This window comes from Sus scrofa, chromosome 10 (assembly GCF_054392235.1).
Source record: "Sus scrofa isolate SSC_HxYL_T2T_F1_AM1 chromosome 10, Sscrofa_HxYL_maternal_Yorkshire_Landrace_v2.0, whole genome shotgun sequence".
Classification (NCBI taxonomy): Eukaryota; Metazoa; Chordata; class Mammalia; order Artiodactyla; family Suidae; genus Sus; species Sus scrofa.
In genome coordinates, this window is record NC_139392.1 from 83054216 (window position 1) to 83078556 (window position 24341).

The window sequence follows — 24341 nt, forward strand, 5'->3', positions numbered from 1 at the left end:
GCAGAGGGCTGGGAGAAGTTTCCAGCGTGGTTGAGAAAGTGAGGCTCATGAGAACGGGCCTCCCTGGAGCCCCATGTGTCAGCTGAGTTCCTGGCAGGTAGCCGGCTAAGCACCCTGATTTTAAGAGTGCTTAGATCCTGGGCCAACCGTTTTGAGTTCTTGGCTAACTTGCTTTAAAAAAAAAAAAAAAAAAAAAAAAGGAAAGAAACTGAACCAAAGTGATTTACTATTTGGCTTAATGCAAAATGGTAACTCTGAATATCTGATAGCTTCGCCGTGCCCGCAAAGTAATGGAAGTGACGGAATTCAAGGAGGCCTCTCTCTACTGTCACCCCCCATGCTCCAGGCCAGCCCCCAAACACGTGTGTGTCGTCGGAGAAGAGGACAAGGAGGCTGCCCACGTAGGGGATGGGTACACATGAGTCACAGGGCGCCACGTGGTTGTGGACAGTGGTTCTGCAGCCTGGTGGGGGCACGTGAGATTTGGTTTCCTAGTTGGCAAAAGACAGCACGTCAGAAGAGGGAACTCACTGCTGTCTCTCTCCAGCTTTAATCCTGGCCTTAGGTTCTCCTACAAACACTAGCCCTTTGCTTCTATGTTGTCGTCATTCTGAACAGGGCCCTGTCACCAGTTTACCCCTTTTCTCCCTCTGGCTGGAGCACATGCATGAAAATATCTCACTAGAGCCCTAAACTCAGCTTCTTTCTTCAAAAAGACTCTCGCCTCTGGTCTACAGTCTTAATGGGAGGCTTAGCATCTATTCCCCTCATTTAAATTCCAATATTGTGGTTTCATAACTCTCTTTTTCTTTGGTTTGTGGGCAAACTTTTACAGCCTTCATCCTCGAGGTCATTCTCTGATGGCCACAGCCACTGACCTTACCAAGAATACAAGCGGATGAGGGCAGCTGCTGTCACCCCCACACCAGCTCTGGCTGCCCCCCACCCCTCCACTGCCACCCAATTCCTTTGGGGCGGGTGGGAGGGGGAGTCTCTTTGAAAGAGCAGACAGAAGAGAACTTGTCTGGGGCAGACTCATAATTTAGAGAGTCTCCATGACTCATTGGTTTATAATGTCGAAGACAGGCCGGGTAAATCTGCCTTCTGTCCTTTCGAACACTGCCCCCGGACAGCCGCCTGCAACTCAACTGCAGGAGCCCTCAAGATATGAGAGTGAAAGGCTTTCTCGACTCTAATACAAAGAAGTATTGAATTTTCCTGAACAACAGCGAGACCTCGGCCCAGCAAGCTAATGCAATATTGATCCGAGCCAGAGTGGCTGAAGGACCCTGAGCTGTCTTGTGTGCGGGCCCATTTGTGTATTTACACCATCAGTGGCTATGGGGTTCCCCACTTCCGTTGTGGGAGAGCCAAAGGCCAGGGAGATGAATGCAAATGGTCACAAAAACAGAAGGAGAATTCAAAAATGGAATGATTGGAGCATTTAAGCAGTGTGAGCTAAAGCTCCCTCTTGGGGGAGAGCAGGCCTGCAGTGAACATAGCTTCCTGGGTGTGAAGGCCACACAGCTTTTGTGCTGCTTGAAAGCTATACCTGCAACAGGAAATGGCAGAACCCTATTCTTTGAATTTTCCCACTAATCCCTCCATTAATTATAACCCTAGCTCCAAGTCATAATTTGGCTTTCTGCCATCTTTTTATGGGAAAAAGGGGCAATGATCTACTATAACGAGGTATTTCTAAAATGAGGTATTTTGAATAAATAAACAAGAAAGGAGATCATTTCAATAAGATACACAATAGGCCATTATACTTTCTTAGAGTAAACTTTTGGTGGAGAATATCTGGACTTTGCATTTTTTCCCCAGAAAAATGAAGTTGCACATTTCTGTCATTTATAGTTTAGAATGTTTATATCCTTTATATTTGATATTTATGCCACTTATGCTTTGTATTTCTATTTTAGGAGGTTAATTTTAATGTAAAAGGGAATAAAGACCAAAGAGAACTCAACCCAGGTTATAGGAAGCTTATTCCTAAAATTTTTGGTAACTTTGGGAGTGAGCTCTTTCTCCAGCCTGGCTGGAGGGCTGGCTTCATCTGCATCCACGTGGGGTGACCTAGGCATTCATGTTGGGTTCCGTAACTCCACACAAGCCTTTGCAAGCATGCTTAGCTCGTGGCTCTCAAACCATATGTAAACTTCCACCAATGACTCCAGAATGGCTACTTGTGAATCCATGGCGCTTCAAGGATAGCTGGAGATGTGGGGTTCGCCATGTGCGCGCCTTGGATTTTGAGTTTGGGGAGCACGCTGCTTCTCTTCAAAGTCAGTCTGAATCAATGGGTGGCTTTCAATTACTTAGTCATATAACTCAATGTTTATGATAAAATCATAAAATCACTTGATGGTTAAAAGCCTTCAGCACCTCTGGTTGTTGTTTTTGGAAACCATATCAAAGACTAAAAGCGATTTTGCTGGCGAGGAATTGAATGTGTTGAACTGCGATAACAAAAATGTTTCTAGTGCCACGGGGAAAAAAAAAAAAAAACCCAGGAGGACCCAGTCTCTCATTTTGCCTCAAATCTCTTTTTCTCCTTTTTTTGGCCTAAAATTGAGAGAGCTGGGATGTCCACTGACGAATGCATGATCACATTTTTCATATTCCAAAGCCAGTTTTCTCTGGGAGTGAGTCAAATGCACCATAGTTTAAAACATGGGTGAATTGCAAGCCTGACAACGCTTCTTGTTAATTGTTCTTTGCTTCAACTCAGTAATTTTCTAGAGCCAGAAAATTACTACTTTGGAAAACCCTTGACACTAATGACAATGTGCTCCTTTCTACATAAGTTGGTTGATTGGACCTTCTTTTCAGATGTCAATTTAAATGTAAGTTCTAGAAAGGAAGGCTGCAAATTTGGGCTATGAACAAATAAACCCATTATTAAATGTTCCAACTATTATTACAATACTATTATAATATGGTTTTCCTAATTAGTGGATTGAACACTTGGAAATCAATCAGTGTTCTGTTTGGGCAAATCTCATTACTTAATGAAGGAGTTTCGATAAGATCATCATAACTCTATTTATATGGCAAAAAAGCAGAGAAGAGGCCATACTAATGATAAATCACCCATTTGCTCCAATGACAACATAAGCTTTCTCTAAACCCAGATTTTCTCCAGTGCTGTTTACTGATGAGGAACATACCTAAATTGAATTACACCGATCATTTTAATGTCATTTCAAAGACAGAGCCAATCTCTTTTTCCATTATACTAGCTCTTCCTTTACGATTTACTTAAATATCCTTTCCTCCATCTTGATAATAATATCTGATTATTTTATCGATGGCTCTAAATCTCTAACTGCCTGATTCATAAGAACTTCCAAGCTGCACTTTCTGATCTGTATGGAGTATGTTCTCCAGAGAAATCTTACTCTTACACCAGACTAAACACAAAACAAGCAATGCAGCTGCAACAAATTATTTGATATTATCTTCCTCTGTTCAGAATTCGAGTGTGTGTTTTTGCCATTCACCTTCTAATTCACAAGGACTGAAATGGAAAATGTTCATTTAGCTGGCCACATGGCTATCTCACTGGCTTCCTTCAAATCTCTTTGCTCAAACATCACTTCCTTAATAAGACCTGATCTGACCACCCTATTTAAAATCCACACAGGAGTTCCCACTGTGGCTCAGTGGTAATGAACCCCACCACTATCCATGAGGATGTGGCTTCGATCCCTGCCTTGCTCAGTGGGTTAAGGATCCAGTGTTACCATGAGCTGTGTTGCCATGTGCCATGAGTTCAGATCCGGTATTGCTGTTGCTGTGGCTGTGGCACAGGCCGGCAGCTACAGCTCCAATTCGACCCTTGGCCTGAGGACTTCCATATGCTGAATCAGAGCTGCAGCTGCCAACCTAGGTCGCAGCCACAGAAATGCAGATCTGAGCCATGTCTGCAACCTACACCACAGCTCAAAGCAACACCAGATCCTTAACCCACTGAGCAAGGCCAGGGATCGAACCCTCATCCTCATGGGTTACTAGCTGGGTTCGTTAACCACTGAGCCACATCGGGAACTCCCTGGACAGTGAATTTAGATGACATGAACAATGTATACGAAGGACGTATTGAGGCCATTTGAATTGCCGAAGAGAAAAATTCCCTAGAGAGCAAACAAAGAATCCATCTAAATTAGGAACGTCACATGCTCACCTTCCTTTCCGAAATTTCTAATTGTTTTGGTAGCATAATGGATGTATATTTCACCAGTAAAATTTTAGCAGGTACTTAACCTCTCTGGTCCTTAGTCTTTGCATTTGCAAAGTGAATGGTTTGATTTAACTGATGTCAGCTCATCCTCTGATGAGCTTATGAATTAATGACCACTAGGCGAGGCCATAAAATGAGCAAAATACTTTAGCCAGGAAAACCATGGGTTGGCCCCATTTGTGTCACAAAAATAGCTATGCGGCCTTGTGTAGTCTTCGATGGCCTCCGTTTCCTTACCTATAACATGAAGGAATTACACTAGAAAATTGCAAAGTCTTGAGAGGAGGGATAAATTAGGAGTTGAGGGTTAACATATACACACTCCTAGGTGTGAAACAGGTAACCAAGAAGAATCGACTATATAACACAGGGAACGGTACTCAATACTCTCAAATAACCTATAAGGGCAAAGAACCTGAACAAGAAAAAATATGTATCTACATACGTATACGGGTAAGTGTGGGAAGGCTGACAGAGATTCTCATGTTGATAGGAGTGAGAATTTACTGTTCTTGAGAAGTTTATAATCAGACAATGAGATAAAACCTAAAGGTTTGAGGGCACTGTGCTATCTACCCACTGCCACAATAAAGTGGTGTTAACAACCCCTCTCTTCCCCCCAAAAAGAAAATCACTACTTTTTTTTGGATTCAATTATTTTATGGCTTTACTGTTTTGCCTCCTCCTTTTGAACTATTTTTTAAAAAGTGATGCAGGTGGCACACTGCTTTTAAGAGGATCCCAGGACCCCACCCCCACCCCAGATCCTTCCCTTTTGGGGATGTTTCCCTGTCTTTCTTACCATCGGGGAATCCATCCCAGATTTCTAGCCTGTCATAGCGACAGAACATCCCCCCTGGGGGATTCGAGTCCGGCTCCAGGTCAAAGCTTTCGAATTCCAGGATAATCTCCGACATCTTTGGTGCAAAGATAATATAAGTGCATTCTAGGCTGTTGGGGTATTTTTCAGGGAATCCGGGGGACTTGATCACGCCGCTTGGTGTCGTGTAGTTCTGGGAACATTCAGGACCTGCGAGTTAAAGCAAAAAGGAGCAAAGTGAAAACTCCACTTAAACGACCTTACCTAGAAATAACCTGAGCAAAGACAGTTTCTCTGCCAAATAAAAGCCCATCATTAGAAACACTGTCCTCATCACTCATTACTCAGACCTTTTCACAGCAGTGATAGGGAGGAAAAGTCATGTTCAGATTCACTGTGTTCACCTTAGTTTTCCATTTGTGTGGAGCAATTTAAAAACTTCTGCTGTTGCAGAGGAAAAAAAAATGACACATACAAAATCATGTGGGAACAATGAATGAGTAAGCTACAGAAATCTCGACAGAGCCCTAGAGAAATAATTATAGCCCCTTCAAGCTTAAATCTTTAAATCTTGAGGCTGACAGCCCTTTATTGGTGAAATATAACATTTACAAAGGCGAGGGGAGAGAACTCAGTGGAGGGAGCTGGGGTTTCAGATTCCGACACCAGCGACTCAGTAACTCGGCCAGATGTGACCTCTGCCTCTTTGACAAACTAAACGTGAAAGGTGATTCGTACATGGATGCAGGGCGACTGACTCATTCCGAATGGTGTTGACACAGGTGTGCCAGTAAAGTGTGGCTGGTAGAGGGGGCATGATAAACTGCGAAGCGGGTCCTGGGGCTAAAAGTCACTTGATACCAATGTTGACATCCTAACCTTCGCCAAAGTATCAGACACAGGACAGGAGGCCATCCTGACACTATCTGTGCATACACAGATGGGTGTGTGTGACGTATATATTTATGACGCGTGATGTAAACGACGGTTCCGTGTTCTCAAGACGCCACATTAGAGTGATCTGTGATGGAAGTGGGTCCAGTGCGTGCACACATACACTGCAAGTCGGCCTCGTGACTGGATGAGTGACCACAATTTCAGCGCGTGGAGCTGGCACTGAATTGCATGGTCTTCACCCCACGACTGAAACTGCTCACCCACACCAACGGGGGCACCAGCTTCTCAGCTCTGCCCCTGCCTGCTACCTCGGCTGCTGTGATTGCAAAGAGCTTTTAGGGTTCTTCCGGGAACCAGAGGTGACTGGACCCTTCTGAATTTCTGGAGCAGATCTGGTAACTGTTGGTTCAACAATTCTTTTTCTGGGCTGTTGTCCCACGGATGGGCATCCTCTGAGGGCACATCAGGATTCAACGCTAATTAGAGAAGTTTGCTGGGCTTGTTCTTTTGTTTGCTTGTTGTTGTTGTTTTCTTTTTAGGGCCACACCTGCGGCCTATGGAAGTTCCCAGGCTAGGGTCTGAATTAAGAGCTGCAGCTGCTGGCCTACGCCACAGCCAGAGCAACACCAGATGTGAGCTGTGTCTGAGCCTACACAACAGCTCATGGCAACACCAGATCCATAACCCACAGAGTGGGGCGAGGGATTGAACCCGCAGCGTCATGAGTACTAGTCAGGTTCGCTCATGCTGAGCTGCAATGGGAGCTCCTTGTTGAGCTGTTCTTAACTAAATATTCTTCTGAAGCACCAACTACGAAAGGCAACATATTAGGCATCAATACACATTAAATTTAAGTAGCAGATCTGTGTTTTTAGAGGCAAGAGCCAGTAAGCTGCATCTCCCCCTCAGTGCATCTGGCAGCCTATTGAGAAAACCAAACGATGGCTTTCTCTCCATGCACATATTAGACAGCCGTGGCCCTGGAGACACAGACGAAGACGATTTAGTGGACAGTACAATAAGCCTGGCCTGTAGAGGTCTGACTTGATTAAAGTACCTCCCAAAGCCTTCCACCATGTGGCTCACCCTTTTACCTCGAAGGCCTCGAATGCTTATCTACTCCATTCTTTTTGGTTGTTTTTATTTTTGCTTTATTCAATTCTGTTTAAAATGTTTTTGTTTTTTTTTTGACTTTTAAAAATTATTATTAAAGTACAGTTGATTTACAATGTGGTGCCAATTTCTGCTGTACACCAAAGTGACATATATTTATTAACATGGGGCATCCTGCCATGTCAATTTCAGGTAAAGAGATTATGAAGTGTGCTGTCTCATTTATGTTTCTAAGCCCTTCAGTGGACTCGGAGACGACCGTGGCTATGCTGACTGAAGTCACTGATTCTCAAAGTCATTAATACACCTGTGCAATTGGGGACCCTTTAGAATTTTATTTCCAAGATGGAGGAACAGTGACTCTGGAGCTCTCCAGCTTCCTCCGTGGGGCTTTGGCTGGCAAAGCCAACAGCAGGATTTGAAGCAGTTTCTAATATTTTCTCCTTCTTAAACAGATAAAATTACCTAGGTGAGGTTAAGATTTAATAAGAGACAAAAAGTAAAGCACAGGAATTAAGGGCATGCTTTCAAAACCAGATAAATTCTAGTGCCTTTACTGTACCCTCCTGGTCCTACCAGATCCCTCTGGAAGCTAGCCCAGATCTGCTAAGCTATTTTGACAAAGGCTGGGGGCATTCCATGGGGAAGTGGGAGAGAGCTGGACAGAGCGCCATCTGAGTTCTGATCTGAGTTTCTGTCCTGCCTTTACCACGACCTGAAGTGTCGCCCTGGTGGCCTCTTAACCTTCCTGGTTTTCAGATTCTATGCATCACAAACGAGAGGTGGGCTTTAGGATTTGGGGAAAAAAAAAAAAAAAGAGTCCTTTCAGTCACTGGCCAACGGGGACCTGCTGTAGAGCACAGAGAACTCTACCCAATGTTCTGTGATCATCTATGTGGGAAAAGAATCTGAAAGAGAACGGATGTGCGTACATAACTGAATCACTTTGTTGTACGGCAGAAATTAACACCACCTTGTAAATCAACTATACCGCAATAAAACTTCAAAAAATGAAGCCCCTCACCAAAAAGACGTTCTTTCAAGCTCAAACCTTCTGCAAGGTCCTACTGCCTCAGTGATACCCGAGAACTGTTTTACCCGGTTCCTCATTCACTGTGGTATAAACGTGCCGCCGGGGGGGGGCGAGTGCTCCCCAGAAGGGACGATGTGGGAGTGGGCTGGAGCATCCTGTGGCGAACACCCAGGCCAGCAACAGGCGTGAGGGCCAGCCGCCCCGTGTGCCCGGGAGTGAGCGGGCTCCTGGTGTGAGGGGTGAACAAGCAGTGTCTCGGGCCAGCGACACCACCATCTGACATTATCTGTGAGTCGGGGAGCGACCTGTGTAGTCACAGGCAGCCCTCGTTTCGTTGTCAAGGACCATACGGGTGGGTAGGGATAAGGATGAAGACATCCTCTGTAGAATTATTATTAAATATTCAGACTCCCAGTCAAACGATGTATGAAGGGACCAAGGCTGTTCTCAGTCTGAGACCCACCGGAACCGGCCACAGCATCTCCCAGCATTTGGGCTTGAACAACCCAGGCGCAGAGAAGGACCATGGAAGAGCGGGAGGTGGGCCAGCTGGTGCTTCCCAGAGAAACTCCTTGAGGTGAATGGGAATCATTTTCGGGCTGATGGCCCACAGTTTCAGCATTTGGGAAGAGCTATGTAGAAGGGGAATGCAGGCACCTTGGAAGAGAATCAGGGGTTCCAGGGGGCTCCAGGAGGCATGGGGAGAGGCAGGGACTGGCCACCACTGGCAGGCAAAGGTGGTCCTCTAGAAACGCAGCCCTGGGGATGCAGAAATGGCCCTGTGATCTGCTGCCAGAAAGACTCAAGGTCAACAAGTGAAAGATTAATGTATTGGTTCAACCATGATTCGTCTAATTTATGTGCTTTGGGGAAACTTGAAATTGCTGCAGTCTGGAAGAAGTATCATGTTTTCAAAACAACAGAGATTCTACAATATTATTCCATGGCTGTGGATGAAAAAATGTCCATGAACCTGTCTGTGTGCCTAAATGAATTCCACTAGCTCATGGCTCTGTGTGGAGTGTCTGTAAGGACGACAGGATGTGCAATGAGGGAGAAAGAAAAATGTTTCCTTTGAATTTTTTAGGTGGTACTGATTTAGTTGGGAAATGCAGTATACACACATGAATAAATATGAAAATATTTAGGAAAAACATATTAGTGAAATGTAGTTGTGTGTGTGTATATACACAGGCAGTATGTATGTGTGAATATTTGTGTGTGTGTGCGCGTGCATAGGGGACAAAGTGGGTACAAATTTAGGAAAATAAAAAGTACATTAATTAAGAAGAATAAGCTTAGAGCCAAGTTTCCATGGAGGTTAAGAGGCTTAAACCAGAAGAAAGGGAGGGCTGTGAAATCTGGAGGCACCAGCTTTATTCATAATCGTAACGGCCAGAGTGGACTGACCCATCTTCAGGGACAGGCACTGGCTATTTCAACTGATTTTCACAGCCAGCCTGTGCTGCATACCGTTACCATTTTTCAAATGAGGAACATTCACACTGGTGGTCAGTGGCCGAATTAAAATTCACATCAAGGTCTGCTGGACCTCACCCAGAGCACCATCCTGGGGCAGGGAGCCAGAGAGTGGGTTTGTGAGAGTGAAGCCGGGAAGGTCAGGAGCAGCTGATGGCAATGTTTGAGCTTGACCTCAGAGGACACTGAGGCTTGACCTGACAGGTAACAGACACCGGCCAAAGGTGGTCTGGGTCAGTGGTTTGAGAAGCCATGTGTAGAATAAGAGAACAGGTGAAGAAGGGCAGACTGGGTCTATTTGGTCAATGGCAGTGGATGTGGAGAGGAAGCTGGGATTCTCCTTAGTAGTTGACTGACAAGACTCTATCAGGTTCAGATGTCCAACACCATGATTTGAAATTTCCGGAGCCATGAGACTTTGAAAACTTTGGATGAAAATCCAAAAGAACCGGAAGCCATATTGGACGAAGGGAGGCAAGAAGAAAAAGATGAAGAGAGGCTTGATGTTTCACGGCTGGCACTGGAGAGCAGGACAGGGAAATCCCGGTGCACCCAAGACTGAGAAGTGAGGGGCCAAGGTCACGGGAAGGAGGCTGAAGAATTCCTAATGACTTGGGGCAGGAGCTCACTCTCTCTCTCTGTCAACCACCTTCAGATCGTTGAGAAACACTGGAAACAAAAGCTATTCTTGCCTCCTTTTCTGACAGCTTCTTTCTTTGATGCTGCCTCAGGTAGGCAAGCAAGCAAATACAGGCGTGTGTGTTTGTGTACATACGTATACATGTACAATATGATCCATATAAGTCAAACAGCTTTCAACACAAGGAAGTATGTACATATATGATCATGTGAACATACTGATGTCATAAATCTGCTGTTATTTCTTCTAAATTAGGGTTTCTAAGCACGGGCTCTGTTGAATTTCTGAAGAAAGCTCTGTCTATCCATAAGTATACAGGGCAGTACCAGATTTCTTTGAAATTTAAAGAAGTTGTGCCAATGTTTCCAGAAATGCTTACAATTCTTTTTGTTATTCTTAGTTGTCACTGGCTCAAAAGACTAGGCTTTTGTATTTGGTGTAGCTATATATTTTTTTTCTATTAAACAAAGCTCTTTCTCCTATATTCCAGGACAAGACATTCAGATCTTGAGCCTCTGTCCTTGGAAGGCCCCCACACATTAATGTCAACATAAAAGGGAAAGCTGAACTTAACACATAGCAGGAATCTACAGCCTGTTGTGAAAAACAGTGAGATCCAGATAAAGATATGTTGTTTATCAATTGACTGATACCGGTGTTTAACGCCTCAAAACTTCTACATTCTTAGAAGTGTGTATATACTATATACCCACCATATACTATTGTAACAGAAGATTAGTAAGTGAGTATTTTGGAGGGGACAACTGATATTTAATTCCTGCGGGGAATGCCATTTAAAGCACTGATTGCTATTTTGTTTCCTCCAAGTTCTTTCTCCAATTATCCCTTCAATAGTAAAAAGCCTCTTCTTCAATTGCTTTAGAAACTCACAGGCTAGAGCACTGCTTTGCTTTTCCTGGGACCTATCAGTGTCAAACTTTACCAAAAGTAAAGGGAACAGGATGTACCTGGTTTTCAGGTAAGAGGGGACGCATGCACTGTTAACAAAAGAAATCAAACTTGAAGAGTAGATGAAACTTACTTTTGAAGATGATAATAAAAGCTCTTCAAAGAGTTTTATGGCGTATATGCATTATATCACAGGTCAGCATATTAGAACGATGAAATTTTGGGACTGGAAATACATTTTCAAAGTTTTAAAAACATACTTGCTCCATACATTTGGGTTAATTTTCCTTCGTTTAGCGTATTTTCCAACATTTTCGTAATGGGGATGTGTGACTTTTTACCCAAAAGAAAAACATTACTTCTCGTCTTTCTTTTCACTTTATCTTTCATGAGATCATGGGACAGCACTTAGTCACGCCTGTCCTACTGCAAGTTACTCACCCCTCTTGAAAATCTCGTAACGTATGGAAAATCCTGCGCCGTGTGTCTCATAGTCAGAGACAAACTTGATAAAGAGAAACGGCCCTGAAGACACGACAGGAGAAGGGGCGATCTTTCCACAGAACTTCCCCCATAAACGTCCATTTTCATTTTCTCCATCGATGACTTCCACGTAGTCATACCTGAGACACAGAGATGGAAGGAACCACCGCATCAGCGAGACACGCCCTCTTCATTTCAATAATTAAATCAGCATCGCCCACCACAGGCGGCCGGCAGAAAAAGCACTGTCTTCACTCACTGCTGCATCTCACAGAGAGGGGGAAAGAATTAAAATGGACTGCATCACGTCCGTATGCATCATCTGGCAACACAGAACTATTAAGAATAATGGTGTCCATTATATTTGGAGACAATGTCAGTTAAAGTAACCAATTAACAAGAAAAAGGAAAATCTCTTGAGCACAATTCTCTATTATTAAATTGTGTTCCTTTGTCTGTGGTGGTGGGGTGTCAATACATAATGCTACGCATTCTTTTCAAACTGTGAAGTTCTTTGCTGAATTCAAAATGTCTCCTTGGCTGGAGCTCTCCATGAATAATACTTTGATTTCTGTGAGCGACCCTCTAAACATATGGCTACGGAATAATAAACAGATTCTTCACCATTTAACTCAGTTCCACCAAACTCCAGGCTTCTTAGGGAAAACCTCTCTCAGCACCCACTCTGCTGAAAACACAGATCGTCTTCCCCACAAACTACACACTTGAATGGCAGAACGTAATTGCTGCAAAGAAAAAAGTTGATTTAAAAATGCAAAGTAACTCTGTTTATACCTACCAGCCTGAATCTTTAAAGGAATATTGTTGTTTGAAAAGGAAATATGATACCCTTGAAACCATCACAGTGAGATGATTTTTTTTTTTAAACTCAGGCTTAATAATAATACACTGAAGAGACAAATGATAGAGACGATGGCAGTAAAATGTCACTCTCAAGACGGTACCGAGGTAATGCATATGCTTGGAACTTCTTTATCTCTAAAAGGTGGAAAATTCTATCTCCAATAAATTAACATCCCCCAGGAAAACAGGAAGAACTTTGTCTGGCATTCCGTATTTCTTAGTGTCTTGCTCTGTCTTTTCTTTTTATTTGCCAAGTCACCTAGGAGCCAGATAATCTGATTTGTCTTCGTACTTCTTCTAGAACTGACATGGAAATATTACAGTCCATTCATTTCACATCTTTATTCCTGTGTTTAACTTGGTCCGAAAGTCCTGGGATATATTAATTTCAGTAATGGCTAAAATATGGCACTAACATAAACTGTCCCTGGCAATTTAAAAGACATCAAAGTGAGGGGAATCTTCATGATGACCAGTGTCCTCCTTAGCAATCCTTTTCAAACTGTCCGGGACATATGACTGATGTTTATGTAAAGTCTCACGAGACAACTGCAGAGATGCTATGCTTGTTAAAGTGGACAGCTAAAGGCTCTCTAAATTAAAGATGACATTACCTCACCAGTTAAAATTGTGTGCCAGCTTTGTGTATATCACGAAGAAAATAAAGCTGACATTGATGGAATGTGGCATTAACATATGTGAATTATTGTATTAACTGCATTTCCTCTGCTGCATCTGGTGCTTCAAGAGTAACCACTGGCCACTGGCTGGCATCGCGGTCCCTTTCCAACATGATGGAGATACACAGAAGAACTGTTTGTTTCTCTATTCATGGGGAGCTTCTTGGCATGTTAAGAAAAGACAAAGGAGGAGGAGGAGGAGCAAAAGTGGAGGACCAGGAGGAGGAGGAGGAAGGCAGCCTTAGTTCAAAATCCTCACTGGCTTTTCATAGTCCACTGAGGGCAGCTGGAAAGAAACCCATCTCTCTGCTCATGAAAGCCTCTCAAGCTGGCGTTTACGCAGTAATTCTTTTTATCTCTGCTGCTTCGGTGACTAGACAGGTCTGCATGGTTCTCCCCACGTTCACTTATAATTTAACTGTGATTTGAACTGTTGACTGAATTTGGTCTGGCGACTGTGCATCAGCTCTGCTATATAGGCTTTTTACTTGCATCTTGACATGGTCTGAATACTAAGTGGCCAGATCCTAGTGTATTTTGCCTTCCAGACACAAATAAGAGAGGTAGGTCGGGCATTCTGAAGAACTAAGGGCATTTCTGCCAGGAGACTTTTCTCTCAGGTATGCGAGAACTCAGCTCATAGAGTGCAAGGGAATTTCAATGGGGGAGGAAGCTAGGATTTTAATTCACATTATCTTCTACTAGTAAATACCGGGCTTTCCTCTTGGCAACAATAAAAGCTATTCTTAAAAGGGGCAGAGGGACTAGACTCACTACCCAGTAAAAGATAAGTCATTGCATCTTAAGGGCCAATTTTAGAAAATGGAATTATTCAGGGAGACAATAGATACATTTATAAACTGGGATGCTGCTAGCATTTCAGCACTTCCCTTCACAGTACCCTCCCAACAGGGCCCCAAATCCATCACAGAAAGCAGTTCATGCAAATATCCAAGAGGGTGTATGCGTACAAATTGCAAAGGGCCATGCTGCCAAGGAAGTTAAGAAAGCAGCTCGCCTCTCCCTCTGGAGTTGAGACCGGTTCCATTCCATAAGTTTCTTGCTGGCAAACGTGGTGCCAGGAATGCAGCTGGTATGCCAGCATCCCTCCCCAGAGACTAAATGTGTCACCACAGCAACGCACCCAGCCTGCCTTGGCCTCAGGCCCAGGATCCTGAGTTTGCAAATTTCGATCCCCCAGCCGGCTGTACTGCTCCGTTGCTGCTGCCACTGCATTCCTGGGGATGCTAAGATCCCCAGTCTGGGTAGCGGAGACCTGCACAGTTAAGCCCAGAGGCACCCACCTCGCTCGATAAGCTCCAGCAGTGGGAGGAGAGCTGGGGAGGGAGTCCTGGGAATCTAATTCATAAAAGCCAGAGGAGGGGTCACAGAGTGAACCCGTCTTATCTCTTTGGAGCTCTGCTGGAGAAAAATAATGTTCCAGGTTGATGAGGAGGATGCCTTTGGGTCCAAAGGGCGCCACCCACCTGTGCGGGGGCAGCAGGGGGCGGGGGGGGGGGGGGACTCTTCCTGAGACCTCCCCTCCCCAAAAATCATCATGGGAGGGTTAACATCATATGGGTTTAGCTACCTTCCCATCTCTCTTTTTAAATCTTCTACCTTAAAGCTGTCCCTTTCTGCACTAATAATGGTGAATGAAGCAGCCTACCTTCACTGGGAATGATGCAACCATTTCTCTACCTAAACTTCTTATAAGTAAAGACACGTTCCCTAGGATTCAGTTTTTGGGTGTGAGACCCTGGGTGGCTCTTCTCAGGAGTACCCCTGGCTTGAAAGCACAGGCTTCGCTTCTTAAGCTGCCCTTCTTGCTTCCACAGTACAGCCCACCCCACCCCCAAGCCCCTACCCCAAGCCCCTACCCCCAATCCCCTGCCCTACCTGGGTAAACGTGGGTGGTGAAAACATTTTGAATCCTAGTAGCAACCACGAGTTAGGTTTCCCATAAGAGTGATAAAAGAATAAAGACTTCCTTCTAAGAACTTGTGAAAGGATTACTCAGAGATTATGTTTTTCTTCTGGAAAGTCTGAGTTATGGTTTTAGGAAAATGGCCAAGGTAGGGAGAAAGTGATGGGAGAATGAGAAATGTCTTCAGTCTCTAAAGAGCCCGCTGAGAGGCTTTCTAGGTATGTAGGGTAAACAGACGAACAGCACACTTTCCTTAAGTCAGGTTTCTCCTGTGAGTACAAATGACCCCTGACTCTAGGGTGAAGCCCGTTAATGGGAAAAAACGAATCCTCTGCAGGGTGTTGTCTGGGTGGGAGCTAGTGGGCCAACCCCTCACAGCTTCTGGACATTCTCAAGTTATGAGGAAGGGGGATTTTAGGTAATGGTGTCTTTTTAATCTCCTTCCAAGAGGATCTCCCTCCCGCATGCAAAGGTACATTAATAATGGGGAAATCCGATCCCTGACATCATAAACCAGAGTGAGAGATGATGTTGGCTAGCATAATTTTCACCTGCAAAAATGTGTTTCTTTGGATCCTTGGTTTATTTTACACAAGGCATTAATAGCTATCCCAACTGAATAAGCTCTAGGAATGAGGGAGGGTGAGAGGGAGTCTGAGTGAGGGAGAGAAAAAAGGAAAAAAAGAAAAAAGAAAAAGGAGCTCCCACTGTGGCACAGTGTGTTAAGGACCTGACTGCAGTGGCTTGGGTTGCTGCAGAGGTGCAGGTTTGACCCTAGGCTGGCACAGTGGGTTAAGTGCTGCATCGCCGCAGCTGTGGCATAGGTTGCAGCTGCTGCTCAGATTCAACTCCTGGCCAAGTAAATTCCATATGTCATGGGTGTGGCCAATAAAAAAAACAAAACAACAAAAACAACCTAATTTAACAAGCTGTAAAGGATTACTGTACTGCTGTCTAAGAATTACCTTCCCTTTTCCCCAGAAAAGAATGGATTTTTTTTTCCTCAGAGTATTAGAAAGAGGATTTGGATATATAAATATACAGTGATGGAACCAGTAGGCACCAATTACTTTGCACCTGCATTTCCATGAGATTTCACATGACCCACTCCCTAAGCGCTCTGGCGGGCTTGCAATGTTCTAATCAAGATAAATATACGAAAAGCCTTATAAGGTTCATAGCCTCTTATGTAGTAAAAACATTAATAAAATCTATTCAAAGGAAATAATCTATAATAATGTTAAATATATATGCAAAAGGTATTGTCTGAAGCTTCACAATAATAAGGAAAAATGGAAAGGAAGGAAGAAAATAAGAAAGAATTTATGTATATTCATATGGAGGCATATTACTCAACCATTAAAAAGCACGTTCAACAAAAGAAAAATGCTTATGATAAATAAGTGAAAAATCAGAACATAAAACTCTACACACAGTATATCATCCATTTTGATTCATATTGCAGGAAAAGAACAGGAAGGAAATATGCAAGCTGTTAACAAGTGTTTATCTTGAGTTAACCAGTGAGGTTATTTCTTAATTATTCTTATTTCTGTATTTTTCAAAATTTTTACTGGACAGGTGTTCCTCTGTAATCAGCTAAGTTATTTTGAAAGGCTTTAACTACCTCCACATAAAGTCACAAATCAATACCTTATTGCCTACTCAACAATCTGAAATTTCTTGATCAGAAAAGTCTATTTTTTATGATGCTTTACTTGGAAATAACTCAAAGGCTTTGCTTTAAAAAAAAAAAGACAGAATCAATGAGACTCTCTACGTGATATACTTTTCTGGTGAGTACTAGAAAGTCAAAATGAATCAGATTTGCTCTCATACTTTCTGAAATACTGGCATTAACACCTGCCATTGTAATTTCCCTGTTACAATGTCCTCTCGGATTATTATTATCTACTGAAGTCTTTTTACAGTGATGCCAGGAGCGCAGTTATCCATCTCTGAAGGGCAAGAGCTGGGTGAGAGACACATGCAGGAAATAATTAGCACCCTTTCTATACCTTCTGCTTGGCGGCACTATCTGATTCCAACATCTACTCTTGTTACTCTCTTTTCATACATATAGGGGCGGGGGTGGGGGCGGGGGCGGGGGCGGGTGGGAAATGGATGTGTCTTATTATTTAAGAATTAGTCATGAACAACCAGTAATTCACTTTTTCAACTGGCATTGCTGTTAGGAAAATGCCACATCAACTAATACGTCACTGATATTTTTCTCGGCAGTGTGCTTAGAGCTATCCAAACATCTTGGTGTGTGCAAAGGTAGGTGTGCATGTGTGTGTGAGAAAGACCAGAGAGAGAGATGAGAGGGAGGGAGCTCTTGGCCTTCCGGGAGTTGCATGAGTTGCAAGTTTCAGTGGAGGTGATGGTGGCATTGAATGGGCTTCCTCCCAGAGGTGTCCTGGTCCTCCAGGGCAGGCTGATGTCCAGGGAACCTGTGGCTAGAACCCAAACGCAGCTTGGACACTAGAACTAGGCCTGGGGATGACAGGTAGCTGTGATTTTGTTCTCTCCCTGGTCAGGACTCCAAGCCTGAACACAGATGGCTCCAGTAAAGAGCCTGCCTCCCCAGGATGAGTAGGTGGGAGGGACAGGACCCTCTGCAGCCCCCAGGCTGGCACCAGATGGTTCAGGCCCCAGGATGGAGCTGGCAAAGCCTAGTTGCAGACCAGAGGGGCAAGCGCCTGAGTGGGACACAGTGCAGAGAGCCCCTGGGCATTTATAGGAGAACAGAGAGGCTGGGCCGTGACCTGGCTCCTGTCCCTACAGCTCCAGGCCTAGGGTCAAATACCAATTCCTATGAAAGTCATCTAAATTTGTGCAGAATTTTAACATTTGTGCCATCAACTGAATGCTGCTTTGTTTGTTATGTTGTCATATTCCCCTTTAAAGGTTATTTCAAGGTTTACAAAGTAATGTTTCCTTCATTAAAATAATGTCATATATTTTTCCTAAAGATACATATATATGCTATAAGTTAATTCATTTTAAAGTTATTAATTTTTTTTTTCAAGCCACACCTGTGGCATGTGGAAGTTCCCAGGCCAGGGATCAAATAAAAGCTGCAGCTGCAATCTCCGCCACAGCTGCAGCAACACCAGATCCTTAACCCACTCCACCACAGTGGGAACTCTGATATATTTTTTCAAATAGACATTTTTTTCTTCTTGTACACATTCTGTGGATTATGAGCAGGAATGTAGGGCACTAGTCTTTTGATCACTGCAGTTTTTGCAGGTGGGGGGTGATGGCTAGCTGTGAGATCTGGGCAATTGCATTTACTGGGGTAACAGGTTAACATTTGAGTGGCCTTTCCTCTGCCTCAACCTCAAGTTCCTTGACTGATCTTATCACCCAAACTCTGGTTCCAGCTGAAGGTCTACTGTCTACCCAACTTCAAGGTGAGCATAGGAAGTCCCAGGTGAGGCTGCTGGCTGGCTGGGCCTCCACCACAGAGCTGGGAAGAGCCTGGTGCCAGAGGACCAGGGAGCTCGGCACAGTGGCTGCTGCATGTTCTTTAGCCCAAGCATCTTTCCAGCATCCGACTCTGCTGATTATAAATGGGACATCAAACATCTCACCTCGTTTGGAACAACAACAACGAAATTGTCTTTTGTTTTATGTCATTGTCCTCAAAGGCCTGGGTGGAGTTACCCATGCTACCAGTCCACAGGCTTCCAGATAATTCTCCTTCAGGAAATTCCAACACTGAATAGTCCACCTGACTCCCTCCCATGTGGATCCTCTGATTAAAGCTGAATAAAGATTTCTCTATGTGTCACAGTCAGATCACCCCTGCTCAAATAACCAGAGTACAATCAAACTCATAAAGCTAATCTTTTCATTTTTAAACTTTTGTAACACCTCAGGGCCATAATAATGAATATCAATAATTTTATTGCAGCCATAGAAAATGGATGATTAATAGGTTAGATAATAACATAGTAATACGTACAAGAGCGAACAGTCCCAGGAAATGAGGTATTACAAAAGTGAAGAAAAAATCGAGGGAAAATTTTTGCTGGAGTAAAAGGCAATAGTAAATGGTTTTCACTACATAAATATAAAGGGATACCCAGTGATTGTGCGAGGGAGTATGAAAGTGGCAGAGGGGCATGGCCGGTCAAGACCAATTGGAAAGAAACTGAGATGATAATCATCCAACCAGTAACAGACAGTTTCCTGCTGCTGGGTAACTAGGTATCCCAAACAGAGGCCTTCAAGCAGCACACACTCACTAGCTGAGTCCGCAGGTCAGGTCTGACCTGGCTGGGGTCTCTGCTCAGTGTCTCACAAGATGGACATCCAATGTCGGCAGGGTCATATTCTCACCTGAGCTCTGCATCCTTGTCACAGCTCACATCGCTGTGGCAGAATTCGGTTTCCTGCATGTGCAGGACCGCAGCCCCCGCTTCCTTGCTGCCTGCCAGCTGGGGGCTGATCTCAGATCCCCAGAGTTACCTGCGTTCCTTGCTACGTGGCCCTCTCCAGCTTCAAAAAAGCCACAGAGACTTTCCTTCATAGTGGATTCCTCTCATGCTTCAAAACTCCTCTGAAAAAGCTGAGTCCCTTCCAAGGGTTCACCTGATTAGGTCAGGCTGACCCAGGATTGCCTCACTTTTCTTGAGATCAACTGATTTGGCAACTTAATTAAATCTGCAAAATCCCTGTACAGCAGCCCCTAGATTGATGGGTGATTGGATAATTGTAAGAGGGCGTGTGTAACCAGGGGCTGAGGATCTTGGGATTCTGCCTAACTACCCAGACCAAGCTATGAATGGACACATGAGTTTGGAAGCTGCAATACAAAGCCGATCGGTCCACTGACATCACCTGATTGGACAAAGGCTAGAGGATCCCAGGTAAGATGAAGGGCAGGGATGGGAAATTGGAGCAAGGCAGGCGGCTATTTCAATACTCCCAGCTCCGACTGGCTGTTGGTTTGGAAGCCCTGAGCCCATGGTCCTCACTTGAAGAAAAGAAAGCAGGGCTCTGATGGAAGGCTCATGCTCTCCTGATCGAAGCAAAAACAGATACTCCAAGATTGTCCAACACATATGTGTAGAGACAGAAAAGTGATAATCGCTTAATTCAAAAATAAATATATGAAAGAATTCAAGACATGTGGTGTAAAATAATGGTCAAAATATATATAATTTTAATGGAAAATGTTTGGAGTTTGAATTTCTCATTTCTGAGGAATCTCACTTTATAATTAAGATTTATTGGCACAAAAGATAAAAAATCCTTCACACGGGAAAATAGCTCTATGATTATGAAATCCAAAGATGCATTTTAAATGGAAGATGAGGAACGCCTCCCTTAAAACAACTATGCTCTACGCTTGGAGGTAATGAGTCTTCCAATGTCAAACTTGCAAAGTTCAGTATTTATAGAAAAATTCACATGCCTTTAATTACAATAAATTCAGTTCCCAAGTAAAACCGTGCCATCTGGAAGATATTAACATCATTTACAACTTGTTCGCCTCCCTATTTCATAGAAAATTTTTACTTCTTGCCAACTTTCCACTGTTCTCAGGGAAGAAAAAAAAAAAGAATTACTTTCAATGGATTGTCTCAAGATGGGTTTACATTGCTAATCCAGCCATCAAAAAGTGACAGAGGGGGCATCTTGGCCACATTTACTTCCTTCTTATTTACTTTATATCCTTGTATCTTTAAGTTTGGGGTTTTGTTTGTTTGTTTTAAAGAAAGGCGGCTCTTCTTGCTCTGCTCCACTTTTCTCAGCCTTCTAAGGGGGATAATTTGTTTTTAAGTTAATGGACTCTTTCACATGGTCCAGGGGAGACTGAGCTGGAGGCGGTAAGAACTGGGTTCTTGGGTCGCCTCTGAACATCAGGGCTCACTTCGGCACCTCTGACCGATCAAGACGTGCCGCCATCTTTGACCTCCCACCAAGTCTCAAAGGGAACAGTGGGGCAGGAGGTGTCACCTGCCTGGCCATCCGTCAAATTAGCCAAAGTGGGACGACCCACCTTTAGAGTCCTCATACTCTCACTGACCGGCTGAGTGTCACACACTAACGTCTGGGAGCCTCGGCTGCTCACCTGCCAAAGGGACAAAATGAGAATGACCTTGCAGGGTGAGCGGGAGGCCTCAGCGAAATTACGCATGTTGACATTCCTTTTCTAGGGAGGCTGGAATGCGGGCGAAGTCAAGAGACAAAATGTACAGAAAAGCAAATGGAGCACGGCTTTGTTCTCCAAAAGGTATACCGTCTATCCAGGTCAAGAAGACTGTAGTTTGGTAGTGCAGAAAGCTGAGCTACTGTTATCCTCCCAAGGATCTATCACTCAGAAGACGTGAGTCCTCTCGAGATGATGTAAACTGATTTTCTGAAAGGTGCTATTTGGAAGGACAGTAGGTCTTTCCCCAGTACTTCCACCAAATATCAACCAATTAAAGCTAGTCAATAATGGAGTTAAATAAATCAATTTATATAGATAGTACAATATATTTTTTTTTTTTTTAAAAGAACTCACTAAATCCTTTTAAGTGTTTCCACGGATGCACCAAGTTGATTTAATGATCTGTAGTTGGATCAGTGCTATCAGGATGCAGTACTGAATTTGTTCAAAAAGCCCCCTTAATTGGTGTAGAGGATGCACAAGGGTGCAACTTCCGGCTCTGGAAAGGCAGCAATTCTGCCTTCCGGCAGAGCAAGATCATAGTCCGAAAGTTCCTTTTTAATCCTCTGGAAAAAGAAATAAAAAGCCATAATTCCCTTTTAGATTATAGGACCTCGTGTACTCATTTTAAGAGTTAAGGAAAAAAAAAAAAATCCTTCTGATGAATTAGTAATTATTCAGTGGGGATCTAGGTAGTTTGCTAATCAGTGCTGCAGGAACTGAAGTCAGCAAATACTCGTTTTTGGGGGTTTTTTTAAGGCTTTTTTTCCCTTTCCTTCTTTGCAGTAATTACAGTGGAACTTTTTCAGCATCAGATAAGTGAGAGTATTCGTTCTGGAGTGGGGAAGTCCCTTCCTCTGTAACAGTCACCCACCTTTTCTGCAAAAGTGGAAAGCAAAAAAGATGCTGAAGAAAAATGGGTCTAGGGACAGATTCAATGTCTCTTCCTTTTAGTGACACCAGTGGAGAAAGAAGGTTGAGCTGAATTTTAGGACGGGCAGTTGGCCCTGACTCAAATCAAAACCATGTTATGCTGTTCAGCAGACCCTCAAAGCTTGCTTGAGGTACAAACCACTAAGCCAATCACAGCCAAGAAACGTGAAGCTTTTTGATATGGGCCTGATGCATTTATGACACTGGAATGAAATGCACAGGAGAAAAACAGGTCACGTCACAGAGAGACTTTCCCTTTCCTTTATCTCCCATGTTTATTGAAATCACTCTCTTTGCTGTAAGTCACCTTTAGCGTCTGAAGTGTTCATGCTTTAGGATATTCGTCCTTTTTCCTTTTTTTCATTATTTAATTTTCTATGAAGTCCAATTTTCTAAGAAGAACAGATGACTGGATTACTACTAGCCTTACTAATTTAGGATATAGTCTGTAACTTCCAGTCAATCTGTGACACAGGGAATAATTTACATAATGAGAAACATATCGTGGCTGTAAAACATTTCCAATGTCAACGAGGGTTTTTTGTCTATGCTACAACATGTGTATGAGTTTAAAAAACAAAAAGATGCAGAGAACCACTGGTAATTGGCCTAAACATTAGTTTATGTGTTTTTTCTTATCACTGACTTGCCTTACAGACTGAATAATTAGTTGGGTTAAAGCAAGCCTTTATCTATCTCTGTGTTAGGAATAAGCTCATAGAGACAAGAAAGGATTTTAATGACCTAGGTGGCCTCATGATATATACAGACCTTGAGGAGTAATGGTGTGTTTAGAAGAAAGGAAAGCAGGGGCCATAAACTTTACCGGTAGTCTAAGAGCAGAAGTGCCATCTTGCTGAGTTTAACCATATGACCCCATAAAGAGTCGGCTTGCAGAAATGGCTCTGTGGTTCAAGCAAGGATTTAACCCAACCAGGAGATCACACAGCCCTCATCCCACCATCTAAAGTCCTCCCCAACCCCAAGATATCTTTATGGTAAGCTTAACAGAAAGGAAACAGGAATACGGTCAAGGTAGCTAAAATAAAACGTCGCATAAAAGGAGCATTTCCAAACACACTCTTCTCCTAAGCACAGCCCAAGCTAGAGAAAGGTATAAAAAGTTCCCCTTGATAATACTAAAGACACAGCTGTAAAAACAAGACAGGTGAGCAAGAGAGAAAAAAGGCTGTACCCCATCTTCCTTACTTTAGCTAATTACTTCCTAAGGAAAGGAGACTTTTTTGTCACTAAAAACCAAAATACATAAAACAATGTTAACGTTTCATTCTTTAAACAGCCGAATTTCTTTGAACATTCTTAATATAGAGGGCTAAAGTTCATGGCACTTTACCTATGAATAAAAGTTTACTAAGAGAATTGATAAAGTCACAGGGAGAGATAAGAATAAGGGGTGTTCCAGTATGTTAATTCTTGATTTAGGGGCAAATAAATGCGCACTTACAAATACACAATAAAACAGCCTTTGAGAAGCTTTTTAGGGGGAACATTTAAAACACTGCAGTTCTTCAAATTGTTGTATTACTTTAAAAATATTCCGTTATTTCACATACCTCATTAATTCTGGTTGCTTTTTCCTCTTGTAGTGGCAAATTACCTAGATGATATTTTTGTTGTTTTCAACACTTCCCAATCTGTTGTTTGCTCCTTTTTTTTTTTTTTAAAGAAGGAAGCAGAAATCATAGGAAATGGCTCCTAAAAATGTGTCTTATGAAATGCTTCATGGAAAAGAAATGCTTTTTTAAAGAAAACATTTGGGGAAGCTGCACGTCACAATATTCCTTTTGTGACTCTCTACAATTTATGTCAATACACAGGCTCTGAGAAGTGGGTATGAGACCTTGATTTAACTTGGTTTAACCTAACATATGCCAATCTCATTGATCACATACCCATCTATTACACCATAGAGATGGAACTTGTGCTGGTCAGAAAGAATTTTCTATGCGCTCTTTTGAAAAGTCACTTACTCTGCACTAGCCACAGGTCAGAAACAATAATGAAAAGTCAGAGAGGGAATCCACTTCGTAAATGACGGCATAAATTTGAGAAGATGGAGATACACTTGGCAACCTAATTCCTCCTCCTATTCTGCCTTACATGTTAGAAATTTAAGTTGGATCGGTG

At 43.2% G+C, this 24341-nt stretch overlaps 1 protein-coding gene across 5 annotated transcripts in view; it reads right to left on the bottom strand.

Annotated features, from left to right (window-relative positions):
• Nucleotides 1–24341, bottom strand: part of NRP1 (neuropilin 1) — a 147926-nt gene that overhangs the window by 80105 nt on the left and 43480 nt on the right. For all 5 annotated transcript variants that reach the window (XR_014818078.1, XM_021064976.2, XM_005668178.4 and 2 more), the window contains exons 3-4: nt 11579–11760; nt 5049–5276 (exon numbers count right to left, since the gene is read on the bottom strand). Coding sequence is in view for 4 of the 5 variants with exons in the window: in XM_021064976.2 (XP_020920635.1) it covers nt 5049–5276; nt 11579–11760 (410 nt within the window). In the remaining variant the exon portion in view is untranslated. The remainder of the gene's footprint in view (nt 1–5048; nt 5277–11578; nt 11761–24341) is intronic.